The sequence below is a fragment of the Eriocheir sinensis genome, chromosome 32 (genome assembly GCF_024679095.1).
Source record: "Eriocheir sinensis breed Jianghai 21 chromosome 32, ASM2467909v1, whole genome shotgun sequence".
NCBI classification, from domain to species: Eukaryota; Metazoa; Arthropoda; class Malacostraca; order Decapoda; family Varunidae; genus Eriocheir; species Eriocheir sinensis.
The window spans coordinates 16,124,909-16,138,863 of record NC_066540.1 but is presented as its reverse complement, the minus strand read 5'-3'; the positions used below and the strand labels follow the sequence as shown (position 1 = coordinate 16,138,863).

At 45.4% G+C, this 13,955-nt stretch overlaps 1 protein-coding gene across 2 annotated transcripts in view; it reads left to right on the top strand.

The window, feature by feature from the left end:
- LOC127006272 (uncharacterized) overlaps positions 1-13,955 on the top strand; it is a 96,854-nt gene that overhangs the window by 29,986 nt on the left and 52,913 nt on the right. Inside the window, exon 2 of one of the 2 annotated variants that reach the window (XM_050875919.1) lies at positions 4,161-4,821. In XM_050875919.1, the coding sequence (XP_050731876.1) occupies positions 4,161-4,821 (661 nt within the window). Of the gene's footprint in view, positions 1-4,104; positions 4,822-13,955 lie in introns of those variants that run through there. The other variant, XM_050875920.1, reaches the window with a different exon arrangement.

The following is a 13,955-nucleotide window of genomic DNA, read 5'->3' as shown; positions in this document are numbered from 1 at the left end:
AGAGAGAGAGAGAGAGAGAGAGAGAGAGAGAGAGAGAGAGAGAGAGAGAGAGAGAATGAATGAATGAAAAGTATGAGAGGAGAGAGAGAAAAGAAGGAACTATGAGAGAGAGAGAGAGAGAGAGAGAGAGAGAGAGAGAGAGAGAGAGAGAGAGAGAGAGAGAGAGAGAGAGAGAGAGAGAGAGAGAGAGAGAGAGAGAGAGATCACCAGCTCAACTTGAAGAGCATAGACCGTTCCATCGTGATACCATATTTCGACTTTCTACGTGATGAAAGAAAACGGAGGCTCGGGGCTATGCGTGAAGCGTGTCTCGCCCACCATCGGCTGCATCCCTTTACAAATTGAGTATTTAATCTCTAGCTCTGTAGTATTTAATCTACTTCCATGCGTGTGTCAGTCCATTCATTCATCAATCTGTCTCCCATTATTCATCTACATATCTGTTTGTAGGGCCAATCATCAATCACTTCATACACACAACCACTAATCTACCTGTCTACCTTTCCAGTTCTTCTGTCTATCTGTTTATCTCTAAATATGTTTGTTCGTTCATCTGTTTATATTCTATTTCTATCTATTCATTCACAAATAAATGTACTTATCTACCATCTCCTCCCGAAATTTACCATCTCTCGGGCACTTCTCTAACTCTTTATAGTCTAGTAAGTAGCGGGCTTTTTTTTCACGTTTGGTACCTTTTTTTATGCCCTTGAACTGACTCCTCTGTTGTAAAAAAAATCTTATCTATCTCTCTATATATATTTAGCAGCTCTTTTCATTCTATGCGACCATCTGCTATAGCATATAACTACATATTTTGAACACAAAGGGAGGAAGTTCAAGTGCACAAAAAAGAGGAAACATAAAAGCCTGCAATGGCACCGCTTCCGCAAGCATTAATATAAATATTTAAAGTAGAGTCATTTGGAGAGCTGTCTCGATGCTCACCTCTTGAAAATTAGTAGAGATAAATAAGGATACGGGAAGGCTGCTCCAATGTTTACCACTGTAATGGATGAAAGGGTGAAGATGCTGGTTAACTCTTGTAAAATAGATTTGGATAGTAAAAAGATGAGCAAATGTAGAAAGAGGTTTGCAGCGGACAGCGGGAGAGGTTGAGGCGTACAGTTAGCAAGTTCAGGAGTGCAAACAGCATGAACATATCGATAGAAGATATGAAGATAGGCAACGCTGCGACAGAAGTAGAAGACTGTCAGTGCGCGGAGGGGAGTTAGTCTTAGGTCGGAGGGAGAAAGTCTTAGGTCGGAGGGAGAAAGTCTTAGGTCGGAGGGAGAAAGTCTTAGGTCGGAGGGAGAAAGTCTTAGGTCGGAGGGAGTTAGTCTTAGGTCGGAGGGAGAAAGTCTTAGGTCGGAGGGAGAAAGTCTTAGGTCGGAGGGAGAAAGTCTTAGGTCGGAGGGAGAAAGTCTTAGGTCGGAGGGAGAAAATCTTAGGTCGGAGGGAGAAAATCTTAGGTCGGAGGGAGAAAGTCTTCGGTCGGAGGGAGAAAGTCTTCGGTCGGAGGGAGAAAATCTTAGGTCGGAGGGAGAAAGTCTTAGGTCGGAGGGAGAAAGTCTTAGGTCGGAGGGAGAAAGTCTTAGGTCGGAGGGAGAAAGTCTTAGGTCGGAGGGAGAAAGTCTTAGGTCGGAGGGAGAAAGTCTTAGGTCGGAGGGAGAAAGTCTTCGGTCGGAGGGAGAAAATCTTAGGTCGGAGGGAGAAAATCTTAGGTCGGAGGGAGAAAGTCTTAGGTCGGAGGGAGAAAGTCTTAGGTCGGAGGGAGAAAGTCTTAGGTCGGAGGGAGAAAGTCTTAGGTCGGAGGGAGAAAGTCTTAGGTCGGAGGGAGAAAGTCTTAGGTCGGAGGGAGAAAGTCTTAGGTCGGAGGGAGAAAGTCTTAGGTCGGAGGGAGAAAGTCTTAGGTCGGAGGGAGAAAGTCTTCGGTCGGAGGGAGAAAGTCTTAGGTCGGAGGGAGAAAGTCTTAGGTCGGAGGGAGAAAGTCTTAGGTCGGAGGGAGAAAGTCTTAGGTCGGAGGGAGAAAGTCTTATAAGGTCGGTATTAGAAGAGACTTTCGCTCCTCACATCAGCTATTTCTAGAGGTCGAAGAGGGGGTCACTCGGGTTCTAATGAGTGTTTCTTTAGGATCACGGTACCGAAGAAGGGTGTGACACTAGTATTACTGAAACTGGAATTTACTGTCCTTCCTATTACTGTATTTTTCCATATTTTTTTCTTGGTTAACACACAAGGTTATCGCGCAGACTTGCATTTATCACATAAACTTTTCGTGTGTACATTTATATATCGTAATTGTTCTCGGAAGGATCAGTATTCTTTATTACTGTAAGCAACATTATTACAGATTATATTTAACATCAGTACAATGTTTTCAGAGTCATAATTCATATTAATGATTTATAATAAGGACAATCACCATGGCTTCTACTACCATCATGTCTCGTACAATTTCCAGTATTAGAAACATCTACATCATTAGCATTATTGTGTATTTCATAATTAATTAATTAGATAAGAATACTGAACATATTTATCTGTCATGGATTTTGCAATACTTACAATTTTGTCACCAGCTTCTGTTTCAAATATTTTAAGTCTTTTCCTTGTTATATGATTTTGTACTTATAATTCGTTAAAGCTTTACGTATCTTCATTTAACTAAACAATTAACCCGGTAGCAGCGGGGATCATGTTTCTTAATGGTCCCTCTAAGCGAGAAAAATGAGAAAAAATCACCCCTCACACAAACCATTTCATAATATACATCAAAGCATTTGTGATCAGATTATGTATCATCTATTTTGGGGGGTTTATATCATGGCACAAATTTGGCCCGTCGCTGCTAAACGGTAAAGCCACAAATTTGGCCCGTCGCTGCTACACGGTAAAGCCACAAATTTAGCCCGTCGCTGCTACACGGTAAAGCCACAAATTTGGCCCGTCGCTGCTACACGGTAAAGCCACAAATTTGGCCCGTCGCTGCTACACGGTAAAGCCACAAATTTGGCCCATCGCTGCTACACGGTAAAGCCACAAATTTGGCCCATCGCTGCTACACGGTAAAGCCACAAATTTGGCCCGTCGCTGCTACACGGCAAAGCCACAAATTTGGCCCGTTGCTGCTACACGGTAAAGCCACAAATTTGGCCCGTCGCTGCTACCGGGTTAAATATTATTATAAACAATTTTTGCACTTTAAGTTATGATTCATGAGCAAATTGATGAACAGAATATGGACACAGACTATATTCTTATTATGTGTTACAGAATGAACTAACTTTCTTCTTTTTTGTTTGTTTGTTTGTTTGTTTCCATATTCCTGCTTAATTTCCTAAACCTCCTTCTGTTCCTCTCCCTCGTTCACTTCCTCCTGTACGTCCTTCCCTGCCTCAGCTCACGTCTCGCCAGCGGTCACTGTCAATATGTAATTATAAAAGTTAATGTTGTGATTCGTATTTGGTATTGCTTCGAAATTATAAAATCTAATTGGCTCTCCTTTTCGTTTGTGCACTCTTGTACGTTCATCTGTAATTTTTTGTTTTCCATTTTGCTGTCTTGCTATACGATATTATATATATTACATTTATTTTCAGTTTCCTTATTTGTGTTGCACGCCTGAACTACTGCAAGAAACAAAACATAACATTTTCGTGAGGGTTTAGGGATTGACTGGTCGTGATACATATTTTTAGTGTTTTTTTTTTGGGGGGGGGAATTTAGAAGGTGGAATTGGCGGCTGTTTACTTTTAAATTGGACTGGTCGTGATTCATATTTTAAGTGTTTTTTTTAAGAATTTAGAAGGTGGAATTGGCGGCTGTTTACTTTTAAATTGGACTGATCGTGATTCATATTTTAAGTGTTTTTTTTAGAATTTAGAAGGTGGAATTGGCGGCTGTTTACTTTTAAATTGGACTGGTCGTGATTCATATTTTAAGTGTTTTTTTTAGAATTTAGAAGGTGGAATTGGTGGCTGTTTACTTTTAACGGAAAAATTGTCGAGAGGGGAGAGGCCGCGGTGAAGGTTCAACAGGTGGCGCTGCTCACCTGGGTCGAGCCGCGGACCGCCTAATCAATGCTTGGCCGCCGTGCCATGATCAATACCTGTTGACTACCACTGTCTGACACTGTTATGTTTGTCTCCTTCCAACAGGCGGCTGTACGAGACCCGGGAGGTGACGGCGGCAGACCTACGCCCGCCACCTTCCGACCTCCTGCAATCCAAGGTCAAGGATCAGGAGACCACGGTACTAGGAGGAGTAGGGGCGGTGCGGGAAGAGGAGGAGAGGCGTGTAGCTATACGCATCAAGCTGTGTGGGGAGTGTGGCGCTCGTCATGTGGCGGGAACATGCCCCTTCACACGCCCGACTCATGTTCTCCCAGACTCCTGCGCGCCACCAACTCCGCACACCCTCGAACTCCCGCAGCAAAACGGAGTGATTGTCGCCCCACCCCACCGAGAGTCGCCAGTGAACCTTTCTGGTGGCGGTGGAGGGGCGGGGCGGGAGGAGGAACGAGAGGTGGAGACTTGGCGTGACCCTCAGCGTCCTGGCTCCCCTACATCATACGCCCGCACCTCGCTCCCTCCCGGACTGGCCCTGGAGCGGCGCGTTCTGCCACCACCCAACGATAACAATGTGGACAGCGACAACGACGTGGGGGTGGTTGGCGTGACGCAGCTCCCGGGCCGGCAGGTGGAAGTGGTGGTTGCCCGCGCAGCCATCACACGCTACACCCAGCTGGGCCCGGTGGTTGGCGTGCCGGTGCGAGAGAGGGACATCCCCGACGACTTCTGCATGGTGAACCTGTGGGAGGTGAGTAGCGGCGGCGTCTGTAACATCACTACATCGCTGAGCATCCGTGCGAACATTGGTAGTCTTATTGTAGTTAGTGGGGGCGGTGGTACTGCTTCTGGTGCTCCTGGGATGATGATGATGATGATGACGATGATGATGATGATGATAACCACGATGATGACACATAAAGGGTAGAGGGATGCGATAAGAATGACTGATGATGATGATGATGATAGTAATGATAAGATGATGATGATGACGATGATGATAATGATGATAACCACGATGATGACACATAAAGGGTAGAGAGATGCGATAAGAATGACTTTGATGATGATGATGATAAGATGATGATGATAGTAATGATAAGATGATGATGATGACGATGATGATAAGGATGATAACCACGATGATGACACAAAGGGTAGGGGAATGCGATAAGAATGACTTTGATGATGATGATGATAAGATGATGATGATGATGACGATGATGATAAGGATGATAAACACGATGATGACATATGAAGGGTAGAGAATGCGATAAGAATGACTTTGATGATGATGATGATAAGATGATGATGATGACGATGATGATAAGGATGATAACCACGATGATGACATATGAAGGGTAGAGGATGCGATAAGAAACCAGACGCCAGGCCCAAGACAGCTAATTAAAAGAATGATTTATTTACAAATCTTCCTACTTCTCTTTTTTTTTTTTTACAGCAGAGGAGTCAGATCAAGGGCATAAAAAAAGAGTAACAAATGTAAAAAAAAAAGCCCGCTACTCACTGCTCCTAAAAAGAGTTAGAGGAGTGGGCGAAAGATATGTCAGTTTCAGGAGTAGAGGTGTCCTGATACCCTCCTCTTGAAAGAGTTCAAGTCGTAGGCAGGAGGAAATACAGATGAAGGAAGATTGTTCCAGAGTTTACCAGTGTGAGGGATGAAAGAGTGAAGATGCTGGTTAACTCTTGCGTAAGGGATTTGGACAGTAAAGGGATGATCATGAGTAGAAAGTCGTGTGCAGCGGGGCCACGGGAGTGAGGGAGGCATGCAGTTACCAAGTTCAGAAGAGCAGTCAGCATGAAAATATCGATAGAAGATAGAAAGAGAGGCAACATGGCGGCGAAATTTAAGAGGTAGAAGACTATCAGTAAGAGGAGGAGGGCTGATGAGACGAAGAGCCTTAGACTCCACTCTGTCCAATAGAGCTGAGGGAGTGGAGCCTCCCCACACGTGAGATGCATACTCCATTTAAGAGGTACGAGTAGAAGACTGACTTGCTCGCGAACAAAAGCTGGTGCTCGCCAGATTTGGGTCCAGTGTGACGCCGGCTTTACTGACAGTCTCGTACCTCTTAAATTCCGCCACCATGCTGCTTCTCTTTCTGTCATCTATCGATATGTTCAGGCTGACTGCTCTTCTGAACTTGCTAACTGCATGCCTCCCCCCCTCCCGCGGCCCGGTGCACTCGACTTTCTACTCTAGCTCATCCCTATACTGTCCAAACCCTTTATTTAAGAGTTAACCAGCATCTTCACTCTTTCATCCCTTACACTAGCAAACCCTGGTACAGCCTTCCTTCGTCTGTATTTCCTCCTGCCTATAACTTGACCACGTTCAAGAGGAGAGTATCATGACACCTCTGCACCCGAAATTGACCTCTCTTTTGGTCACTCTTTACATTTCTCTTCTATAGGAGCACCGATTAGCGGGTCTTTTTTACTATACTTTCTCTGTGCTGCCCTTGAAAACAGCAATCCTTCCCGTATCCGACATAAAAGCTATCGAACCTCCAGATACGGACTAGATCAGAATACAAAACCATATCCGGAAAAAACCATGCCGACACAATATGTATAGTACCCCTCCTCTAATGTTGTCAGTGTTCCTTATTCTCTAAGCTGCAGTATCTTTCAAACACATAAGGATATCCTGTGTACGTAAATAAGGGCTTGGAAGATACCCGTCGTAGGTGGTATCCAGGTTACACACACAAGCTCTTCCTGTGACCAACTCCGCGCACCACTGCACAGACAAGATCCGCTAGTCTTACCTCCCTTGTTTTCACCCCTAACCATTTTTTACCTTTCCTCTCCCCGTATATCGATTTCCACCCTTCTTTGTCTCTCCATCCTCCTCTCCTCTCTCCTTTGCCTTACCCAACGCTGTCTCATTTGTTAGGAAGCTATTATAATTTTCTCCATTGGGCGCTCCATTCTCGTTGCCTCATTATTCTCCCACTTTCACTCTCCACGGAAAATGGGTCTCCAGAACTCCCTCTAGTCATCACCCGCGTCCCCATACTCTGCCGCATTCTCCCTCCACGTCTCTCTCTTTCTCTCTCTCTCTCTCTGAAGGAGGTGAAGGAGGAGTTAGAAGAGGAGGAAGGGAAGGAAAATGACGAAAATTAGATAAATGAGGAGAAATTGAATGCGGTGGAGGAGGAGAGAAAGGCGTTATGGGAAGCAGGAAAAAGTCAAACTAGACCGTGAAGGCTTGACTTATGTAGGATTGATTCTAGTCTCGGGATACAGTCATTGAAGAGAGAGAGAGAGAGAGAGAGAGAGAGAGAGAGAGAGAGAGAGAGAGAGAGAGAGAGAGAGAGAGAGAGAGAGACTGTGTGTGTGTGTGTGTGTGTGTGTTCCTCACCAGCTGTATCCTCCTGACTCACGTAACAGCTTTCCTCTCTTCCCTCCTCCTTCCCTCCCACTCCTCCGCCCTCCCCTTGGCCACCATTCACTCCACTCCTACCCTCCCCCACTGCAAGTCCTACCCTCCCTGCGCCTGCCGTGGGATCGCTGGGTTGGGCTGCTTTAAGGTGCCAAACAAGGGTCACAGGCACCTCTCTCCGAGCCAAATAGGACGGTAGTGCCAGGAGATGCAGCTAAAAATAACTTGAAAGTGTGAGTCCAGCCGCGTCCTTGATCGCTTCCTCGCGCGTGAACAGCTGGTGGCGTCCGGCATCTTAAGATCTTATTTGCTTTCGCTACTCTTTGCCGCCTCCGTTTCTTCTTCGTTAACCTGGTAGCAGCGACGGACAAATTTGTGGTTTTACCGTGTACCAGCGACGGACAAATTTGTGGCTTCACCGTGTACCAGCGACGGGCCAAATTTGTGGTTTCTTTACTGTGTACCAGCGAGGGGCCAAATTTGTGGTTTTACAGTGTACCAGCGACGGACAAATTTGTGGTTTCTTTACTGTGTACCAGCGAGGGGCCAAATTTGTGGTTTTACCGTGTACCAGCGACGGGCCAGATTTGTGGTTTCTTTACTGTGTACCAGCGACGGAAAAATTTGTGGCTTTACCGTATAGCAGCGACGGGCCAAATTTGTGGTTTCTTTACCGTGTACCAGCGACGGGCCAAATTTGTGGTTTCTTTACTGTGTACCAGCGACGGGCCAAATTTGTGGTTTCTTTACCGTGTACCAGCGAGGGGCCAAATTTTTGCCATGATACAAACCCCCCAAAAATAGATGATACATAAACTGATCACAAATGCGTTGATATGTATTATGAAATGGTTTGTGTGAGTGATGATTTTTTCTCATTTTTCTCGCTTAGAGGGACCTTTTAGAAACATGATCCCTGCAGCTAACGGGTTAATAAATTCAGGGCTTCTTGCCATTCCTTCGATCTCTACCACTGCTTTCTCCTTCACATCAATCCTCCATCATCTTCCACTCGTGTTTCGGATTTTTATTGAATCGTATATACATTTTTTTTTCATATATAGTTTTTTCCTCTAACGACGAATTTTATCCTTTTAAATTCTTACAGCTCCTTCGATCTCTACCACTGCTTTCTCCTTCCCATCAATCCTCCATCATCCTCCACTCGTGTTTTTGTTTTTCATTGAATCGATATACATTTTTTTTCATATGATTTTTTCTTCTACCGACGAGTTTTATCCTTTTAAATTCTTACAGCTCCTTCGATCTCTACCACTGCTTTCTCCTTCCCATCAATCCTCCATCATCCTCCACTCGTATTTCTGATTTTTTTATTGAATCGTATATATATTTTTTTCATATGTTTTTTCCTATAACGACAGATTTTATCCTTATTAATGTCTAAAACAGAATGAGCCTTTTTTTCACAATTACTCTTAGTTCATTTTATTTACGTATACTTCCTTTTAATACACTTGAAAATCTCCATCATATGTATTTTTTTTTATGTCTATGCCTATAGCGCCGGTAGGCTTGCTTGAGGGGTCTGTATGGTATTCGGCCCCATCCCGTCATGGCGCAGGCAAGTGTTTATAGTGGCGCCATCTTCTATGTATGTCCTCTACCTTCCCCACATCGTGTATTTCTTTCTCTGTTTTTAACTCTGATTTCCTTCCGCATTTCATTATTTTGTTATTTTTCAACGTTATGTTCCAGTTTTCAATAGTCTCCCATTTTTATCCTACCATTCATATTTTTCTTCTTTCAAACCGTATTCATAAACACACATATTTGACACGGCTTTCGTAGGCGTTTTGGGCACTTCCAGGGGTAGTTTAATGACCCCGGTGGTAGTGCGACCCTTCTTCTGTACCATGAGCGTGAAAAAAACTCATAAGAACCCGATTAATCTTCTTTTCGGCCTTTGGAAAGAGTTCATGTGGGAGGGACGCGTCTGAGAATGGCGATGCAGAACTCCTTCCACCCACGCGCTCGCCACTTCCTCCTCACCAACGCTCTTGAGCCTGACCTTCCCCAACCATACCTTTACAAGCAATGCCTGAGAGACTTCTGCTCAACGCTGCTAAATTGTCGTACTCAGCCTCATGTGTTTCCCTATTTCCGACCCCAAAACTACCTCCTCGACCCCAATAGCCGCTTTGATATATAGTTAGAATTAAAATGGTTAATTATTGGTGTTTTTTGGTGAGAGAAATGGCAGAAAACTGTAATAAGGAGGTCGAGTACGATAATAAACTACCTCCTCGACCCCAATAGCCGCTTTGATATATAGTTAGAATTAAAATGGTTAATTATTGGTGTTTTTTGGTGAGAGAAATGGCTCAGAAACCGGTAAATAAGGGGGTCCGAGTACGATAATCTGGCAACAGCGCTTCTGCCACGCCACCACAAATACACTACCAGGATTCTTACATTGCTTGAAGATAGTCTACGGGCAAAGACGGGAATTTCATGCTACCAGTGAGAATAAATAGAAAAGGCTCTTGGTGGAGTAAGGGGATAAAGAAATGGTGAGGAAAGATGAAAAAAGGAAGGCAGAACGGAAGGAGGAGATTAACTGATTGATGGGTTAGTGTTGCAAGCAAACAACACAGGAGAAGGGAGGAGCATGCCATCCCAACCCCGGCAATACAGAGTGTGAGTATACAACTAATGATACATATGGAGGTAGCTTCAGGCACATCTCTCCTCCCGAAACTGACCTCTCTTTCGGCCACCTCTTTTGATTCTGTTTATAGGAGCAGCGAGTAGCGGGCTTCTTTTTTGTATTATTGTTTCCTTGTGTGTGTGTGTGTGCCCTTGAGCTATCTCCTTTGCTGTAAAAGAAAAAATGGAGGAATACTGCGGAGAGGAAGAGGAGGAGGAAAAGGAGTAATATTAGTAGGCGGAAGATTGCATCGTGAACCCACCCCTTTAAGAGTCTTTTCGGGGTCCGGCCGCGATGACCCTGGGAGATGGTTCTAAAGGCCTTTGCTCCAGGACTTTCACTTTCTTTCCCTTCACTCCTCCAGCACTTCCTTTCCCTCCACTCCTCCAACACTTCCTTTCCCTTCACTCCTCCAGCACCTCCTTTCCCTCCACTCCTCCAGCACTTCCTTTCCCTCCACTCCTCCAACACTTCCTTTCCCTCCACTCCTCCAGCACTTCCTTTTCCTCCACTCCTCCAGCACTTCCTTTCCCTTCACTCCTCCAGCACTTCCTTTTCCTCCACTCCTCCAGCACTTCCTTTCCCTCCACTCCTCCAGCACTTCCTTTCCCTCCACTCCTCCAGCACTTCCTTTCCCTCCACTCCTCCAGCACTTCCTTTCCCTCCACTCCTCCATTGACCATCTTTCCACGATCACCCCCCCCCCCCCTCTCCCCATACGACTCACCACATCAGCCACCCTCTATTGTTACTGCTGCTGGTCTACTTCAATTACAAAGAGAAATATTACAATCACTCGTTATAATATAGTCGCCTGCTACTACTACTACTGCTACTTTTACTACTACTACTACTACTACTACTACATTTTTTTTCTCTACTACATAAAAGATACCTCCACCCATGTTTATTTTCCCGACACATAATCATAGAGGACTCCATAGCTTGGAGGTCATTAGCCCCAACTCTGTTCGCTAATGACTGGCATCCAACCATATTACTAATGCTACATAGCACTAAACCTATACATAACACCTTATCTTCTATTGCGTCTAGATTTCCCTTTCCTTCCCTACTCATGTCACTCCCGACCCACCGTAATGTCATTCTCCACCACTGTGGCCTCATAGTCCATATTGGAGATGTTGGTGGCTTTTGGGCAAGAGTGTCTGGTGCCCCTGAGACATAGGATGGCCGACCTGAGCAGGGAAAACGAGAGGCGACACCTCATCCAGGCGACAACGTGGCTTCTTGGCTGATGCTTCTTTTCTGAAATCAGTTCCGCGAGTCGTGTGTAGAAGCATTGGGCCCTGGGACCCATCCCGCCGGATGTGGTGAAGGCGAGGGGGGTGAAGCTGCCCTGATCCACATGTTGGATTCTTTCACCGTATGCCCTTGTCTTCTCCTGCCCGTTCCTGTGGTGGGCGGCTTCCAGGGGCAGCTCACGGTGACAGGCAGCCATCGGGTCGGATATGCGGATGTCCATGAACGCCCGCTGTCCGCGCACCCAGAATCCGCGGGCACTGACATCAACTCGTGCCTCCTGTGAAGTATTGGCCGTCCTGTATCTATGCGTTCTCCGTTCAGGGGAAGCAGTGCCGGCTCGGTAGTGACGTCTTGGCATACCTCCCGGAGCATGCTGGCTGTCATGTCCTTCACCTCATCGTGTCGAATACAGACGAAGGCTCCCTTCTTACATGTAATGGTGTGACATCATTCGGTGATCCACATGTACAGAGATCAGGCAGCCCCTCAATCGGCCAGCCATATCTCAGAGCAACGGCGTCGACAAATTCTTGTTTGTTGAGGCTGAAGCCTTTTGCTCTGATTGGTAGTGACGTTAGCCAGTTAGAGGCGCCTGTCTCCTGTGCGGTGTGGATTTTTCTACACATTTCTATGGACAGGTGGTGTGTTAGACGGTCCAGCTCGTCATTTTGGGCCTGGTGTCTTTCTTCTGAGATTCTACTACTACTACTGCTACTACTACTACTACTACTACTACGGCTGCTGCTACTACCACAACTACTACTACTACTACTACTACTACTACTACTCTTACTACTACTACTATCATTACAATTGCTACTTTCAGTTTGATCAGTGGTCCCATCGTTCAGTAGGGTAGAGTCCCTTTAAAAGCACCAGCGTCCCCACTGTTGCATCCTCTGCTCCACTCTTCCTTTCCTTCCTCTTTCCTTCTTTCGTGTCCCGCTCCTTTCTATGCAACCCTCCCCCACACACCTTCATATTTGCGCCCCCGCTTTCAATCATCTGTGTATCGTCTCCACCCCTCTCCATAATCCCGGTGTCGTCCCTCCTACACTGCCCCCAAGAAATAAGTATGTGATTGTTTCATATATGTATCAATGAAAGAACGATATTGAATTGATTTTAGTCATTGTTTACCGTTTTGTGATAGCTCCCAGTTCAACATTGAGACAGGTACGTTTTCGTTTTGCCTCTTGGGTATTGCAGCACTAAGGGAGAGGTATCCTGGGGTGCTGTAGGTTGCGTGTCCTGCAGCACCTGTTACCCATTTTTAAGGTGTTATTTTTTAAAGTAGTTGGTGTTAAGTGTTATATTTAAATGGTTTGTGATATATTACACACCTAGTAGTGCCAATGGAGCTTAGTACTGCAATGGTGGCGAGCGTTGAGAAATAGAAAGGGTCACTAATTAAATCCAGAGAGTGCTACTTACTGTGTGTCGAAGGAGCCTGGCCAAGGGTGTCAAACCACATTGGTATTACGGGCACCTCTCACTGTAGGACAGAGTTATGTTTTAGCAAGAGCGGCCTAGGTTTCTATACCCTGCAGTGCCACGCAATGTCGTTTGTTCTTTGCAATGAAATATCACAGATTCCATGACTCTCAGTGCCAGGAAGGCCGTACCATTTCCAAAATCACAGTGTCCTGACCTGCGAGTATTGCAATATTTTTTTTTTTTTTTACGCCTGTAGCGTCGGTAGGCTTGCTTGAGGGGCCTGGATGGTAGTCGGCCCCAGCCCGTCATGGCGCAGGCAAGTGTTTATAGTGGCGCCATCTTCTCTGTCTCTCTATGAATAACTTCATGTGCGTTATTGCGACGAGTGTCAGAATCTGGGGTCTCAAGTGTGATAATGCCAAGAATGTCGTGCATAGAGTAGGCCGGATTGCTGTCCTGTATGTATGGTGATAACTTTACAAATATAACGGAGTGTCATAACCTTCAGTGTCAGTGGAGGGTATCAGGACAACTCTCCCCCGAAATTGATTTTTCTTTTTGGCCATTCTACTCTATTTAGGAGCAGTAAGTAGCGGGCTTTCTCTTCATTATTGTTTTTTTTCTTTTCTTCTTACGCCCTTGCACTGTCTCCTCTGCTGTAAAAATAAATGTGTTTCCCTTGCATCTCAAAGACTGTAGTGCCATAAAGTGACGATAGTGTTTTGTCTGCAATGGAGTTAGGGAAGCAACATCTAGAGGCCTGTTCTTCAGACCTGAGGTGCCCTGTCTTCGAGGAACAAGGATGTTGTGCCTTAACCCCTTGACTGCGGATTTCCTACAAGAAGACATCACCAAGCTACAGGAATGGATCAAAAAGTGGCTGCTACAATTCAGTGAAGAAAAGTATAAAGTCATGGGAAACACTCCACTATCCACCACAGAGGCAGAGAAAGACCTGGGAGTTTATGTTACCAGGTTACCAGTGAAAGCCAAATCCAGCACACCAATACCACATGGGAAACACTCCACTATCCACCACAGAGGCAGAGAAAGACCTGGGAGTTTATGTTACCAGGTTACCAGTGAAAGCCAAATCCGTGTCAAT